Source organism: Egretta garzetta, unplaced genomic scaffold (genome assembly GCF_000687185.1).
Source record: "Egretta garzetta isolate BGI_Z169 unplaced genomic scaffold, ASM68718v1 scaffold34, whole genome shotgun sequence".
In the NCBI taxonomy this organism is placed as follows: Eukaryota; Metazoa; Chordata; class Aves; order Pelecaniformes; family Ardeidae; genus Egretta; species Egretta garzetta.
In genome coordinates, this window is record NW_009259586.1 from 3,855,662 (window position 1) to 3,859,739 (window position 4,078).

At 61.4% G+C, this 4,078-nt stretch overlaps 1 protein-coding gene across 4 annotated transcripts in view; it reads left to right on the forward strand.

Moving 5' to 3' along the window:
• The window catches only part of UNC13D (unc-13 homolog D), a 21,637-nt gene extending 18,839 nt beyond the window's left edge, over positions 1-2,798 (forward strand). For all 4 annotated transcript variants that reach the window (XM_035893390.1, XM_035893391.1, XM_035893392.1 and 1 more), the window contains 8 exons: positions 35-114; positions 351-456; positions 534-605; positions 725-808; positions 1,106-1,226; positions 1,824-1,947; positions 2,326-2,531; positions 2,643-2,798. In XM_035893390.1, coding sequence (XP_035749283.1) covers positions 35-114; positions 351-456; positions 534-605; positions 725-808; positions 1,106-1,226; positions 1,824-1,947; positions 2,326-2,531; positions 2,643-2,749 — 900 coding nt within the window. In that variant the 3' untranslated portion in view covers positions 2,750-2,798. The remainder of the gene's footprint in view (positions 1-34; positions 115-350; positions 457-533; positions 606-724; positions 809-1,105; positions 1,227-1,823; positions 1,948-2,325; positions 2,532-2,642) is intronic.
• Positions 2,799-4,078: the final 1,280 nt, after the last annotated feature.

A 4,078-nucleotide genomic window follows, 5' to 3' on the forward strand; every position in this document is an offset into this window, starting at 1 on the left:
CCCGCCCTCCAATGCCCCTTTCCTCTCGCTGCAGTCCATCATCCCGCTCATGAAGTTCCTGGAGTCGGAGCTGCAGTATCTCAATGAGCATCTGGTCCAGGAGAACTTCAAAAGGTGACCAGGGCACTGGGGATGCACCGTGGCAGAGTCCAGCATCACCGTCCCTCGGCAGGAGTGTCCCCCCCCAGCCCCATGGGGCTTGGGGACATCCCACTTTGGGGCTGGCTCCTCAGCCCAGCAGGATGAGCCAGTTCCCACTGAGGCTTTGCAAAGCCCCTTGGCCAAAGACCAAATCCCCCAACCCACCCCCCCAGCCTCCTACTCACAGCCTTCCTCCCTCGCCCCTGCAGCCTTCTCACTCTCCTCTGGCATCACACCTTGGCCGTGCTGTCGGCAGCCGCGGAGCAGCATGTCCCCTCAACCCAGTGCTACAAGAAGCTGCACTGTGCCCTGAAGGTACCAAGGTGGGGGACTGGGGAGTCCCTGGCAGGGATGGGTGTTTGGTTGCTGGCTGACCTCATCCTTCTCCCCAGAGCCTGGAGCTGTGCTTCCATGCCGAGGGCTGTGGGCTGCCGCTGGAGACCCTCCACACCGCAACCTTCCTGGTATGGGGTGCTGGGGACGTGGGGGACCCAGGGTTTCCTTTGGGTGCTCTCCAGGGAGGGTCTCCCCAGGCTGCAGACCCATCCATGTGCTTCACCATCACTTCTCGTCCTCCCTGCAGTCGCTGGAGACCCACCTGGCCCTCTGCTCTGCCACCAGCCGCAAACTCATCCAGAAATACTTCAGCAACAGGATCCAACAGCAGGTGGGAGTCAGGATGGTGCCCCCAGCTCCTTCCCACCCCCTGCCCTTGCACATGTGAGGCTGCCTGGCACAGCCTGCCTGTGGAAATGGGGGATTTCCCCACCACCCTCCTGGTCCTGGGGCTGTTGTGGCTGGTTTTGCCCCAGTGGTGGGCAGGAGGGGGTTCAGTTGCATCCCAGAAGATGCTCATATCTCCCTGGCAGCCCAAAATGCCTGCTCAGCCTCCGCCAGGTCCCAGGCATCCCCTCCACGAGTGTGCTGAAAGGCAGCACCCTTATTCTTGTACTCCACCACTCAGCTGGACACCAGCTCGGAGAAGTATGGGGCTGTGACGATCAAAGCGCTGTATCGCCCTTCAGAGCAGAAACTCCGTGTGGAAGTGCTCAACGCCGTCAACCTCATCCCACTGGATTCCAACGGTGGGTGTGGGTGGACTGAGGAGCCCCGCTGCCCCGGGACCCCCTGTCCTCGGTCCCCCATGCACTCCTGGGTAGGAGAGATGCTCTTAGTGCTTGGAGCAATGGAACTCTGTCTTGATTTGCTTTCGCATCCAAGGAGGTAGATTTGGGGAAGAAGAGGGGTTATTGCAGTGGTCTGGGGTGGTCCGGTGGGATGTGGCGGGCAGGACCAGGCAGGACACTGTGCCCCATCCCGCTGCCGGCACTTTGCAGCATGCAGGCGGCTTTTTTCCACTGTGCAAATCACATCTCAGACAGAAAAATATGCCGGGGTGACAAGGGACAGTCTCACGGGTTGGCTGTCATTTGGGGACGTCTCCAGGAGAGGTCACTGCTATTGCAGCCACCCATGGCTGATCCACGTGTGGGCAGGGTTGGGGATGTTCCCGCACCCTCCCGGGAGCGTTGGCTGGGCTGGGGGGTGCGGTGAGGGTGCCTTGACACACCCCCTCCCCCCCTCAAGCCACCCCAGTGTGTCCAGGCACCCCGGCTGGGCTTGGCCGGCCGTGCTGGGGCAGAAGGGGTGGTGGGAGGGGGCTGATGTCTGCACCCCACCAGGCTCGAGCGACCCCTTCGTCCAGCTCACCCTGGAGCCCCGGCATGAATTTCCTGAGGTGGTGGCCCGGACCACCCAGTGCAAGAGGAACGAGCTGCACCCCCTCTTTGACGAAGCCTTCGACTTGTACGTAGGGGCTGACACCCACCAGGACCCCCCCCCAAGCCCCCTCACGCTGCAGCTGAGCCCCTGCTCTGGGGCTGCTGCTCCGGGAACTGGGCCCTGCCCTGGGATTTCACCCCTTGCACCCCACTAGGGGCTCAGCTGTGGGGTCCCACAGTGGGAGCTGGGGTAGGGGCACCCCAAACCCCCAGGGCCAGCGGGCTGGTGCAGGGCTGTGCTGGGCCCCGGTGCTTTGGAGTCATTGTGGTGGTGGGTGGTGGGGGGGTTGGCTTCACACGGAGCATCACCCTGGGAATGCCTCTTTGGTCTCTGGAGGGAAGGTTGAATTTCAGGATGGAGGGGCTGGGATGTGCCAGTCCCCCACATCCCATCCCCCTGCAGCTTGGTCCCCCCCGAGAAGTGCCGGCAGGAGGGGGCCTGCCTGCTGCTGACCGTGTTCGACTACGACACGCTGGGGAGCAACGACCTGGAGGGCGAAGCCTTCTTCCCCCTCCGCCACCTGCCTGGCCTCGACACTGATGAGGACCAGGCTGATGCAGGACGGGTGCCCCAGACCCGCCTCCCCCTCACCCACCCCAAACCCACCGGTACGTGGTGCTGCAGCTGGGCTGAGCCCCGTTGAGCCCCCACTGGCCCTGCGGCCTCAGGAGGGGGCTGTAGCCAGCGTCTCCTACCGTCCTTCCCCTCCTCTCTGGCAGGCGATGAGATCCTCCGGCTGCTGGAGTCCAGGAAGGGGGACAAAGAGGCTCAGGCCTTCGTTAAGCTCCGCAAGCAACGAGCCAAGCAGTCCAAGGAGACGGAGTGAGGGAGGTGGAGGAAGAGGGTCCCGAAACGCTGGGGTCTGGCCAGTGGGACTCCGGAGCCATCTGCAGGGGCCGGGGGGACAGTCGGGGTCCCTGTGTGCCCCCCACCTCCCAGTGGCCATCTCATCGCCACCTTCGGGTAGCAATGCTCCTGTGAGGCTGGGGAGGGTGGGCACATGGTATTTCAGGGCATTTCTTTGCCTGTCCGGACTAGCAACACTACACAGGGGATGTGAAAGTGTGTGGCTGTCCCTGCCCATCCCCATTAGCTTGTCACGTCGGGGCAATGCCAACATATCATCATTTATTTGGGGTGGGGACAACCTGTGGCCCAACCTGCCTTTTTTTTTTTTTTTTTTTTCTTGTGGATAAGCCTCTTATTTTAAATTAAAAGCAACAAAGCTGATGCATGGGCTGAGTCAGTGCAAGGGGTGCTTTGGGGCAACAGCTGAGGCTTTGGTTGGGGCTTGGCTGTGCTGAATTGGCTGGGCTGTTTTCCTCTGCAGGGAACCAGGTAATGTTGTTCTGAGTTCCAGGCCATTGCAAAATATTACCTACACCAAGTTATAAATCGAACAGCTGGGACAGCGGCCACTGCCCCGCGGTGCTGGAGGCCGGGCGGGGGGGGCGCCCAGCCCAAAAATTGCTCATGGACCGGCTGATGGAGCCGGCGGAGCAGGGTTTGGGCCTGTGAAAGAGCCTGATGAGCTGCACATAAAGCCCAGGTCTGGCTCAGGCACTGGAAAAGGCTTTTAGGATGCATGATGCGTGGTGGTTTGGTCATGAAAAAAGGGCCCCGGGTGGATGTGTGTGTCCTTGGGGCTGCGCAGCGCTGAGCAACAGGGGATGGGCGCAAGGAGCCATCGCTGCCCAGCCTGCCACTGCCCCCTGTGCAGCTGGTTGGGATTTTTTTTGGGGTGGGGGGGGGGGGGGGGGTTCCTTTTTTTTTTTTTTTAAAATGTGCATTGCACTCATGCGTGGGTTTGTATTTTGCCACCAATCGTATCGCCCTCAGGGAGCCTGCTGGAGCTGAGGGAGCCTGGGAGCTCGCTGGAGCCTGGGCAGCAAGAAAAAGAGCATCGCAGCCCCCGACAGCCAAACCCCGCGGTGCTTTGGGCTGCTGAGAGCAGCGGGCAGGTCCCTGGTGTTGCCCCCAGCCTGTGCCAGGGACCTGCGTCCCTCTGCTACAGGGGATGGGCGGCAGGGACGTGGGGTGGCCCAGGTGTACCAGCAAAAATGCTGATCAGGGCAGGTGGTCGCTAACTATTTGCTGGATATGTTGGAGCTCGTTTCAGCTGCAATTATTTGGAGTTATAAATATCTGGTGCTCC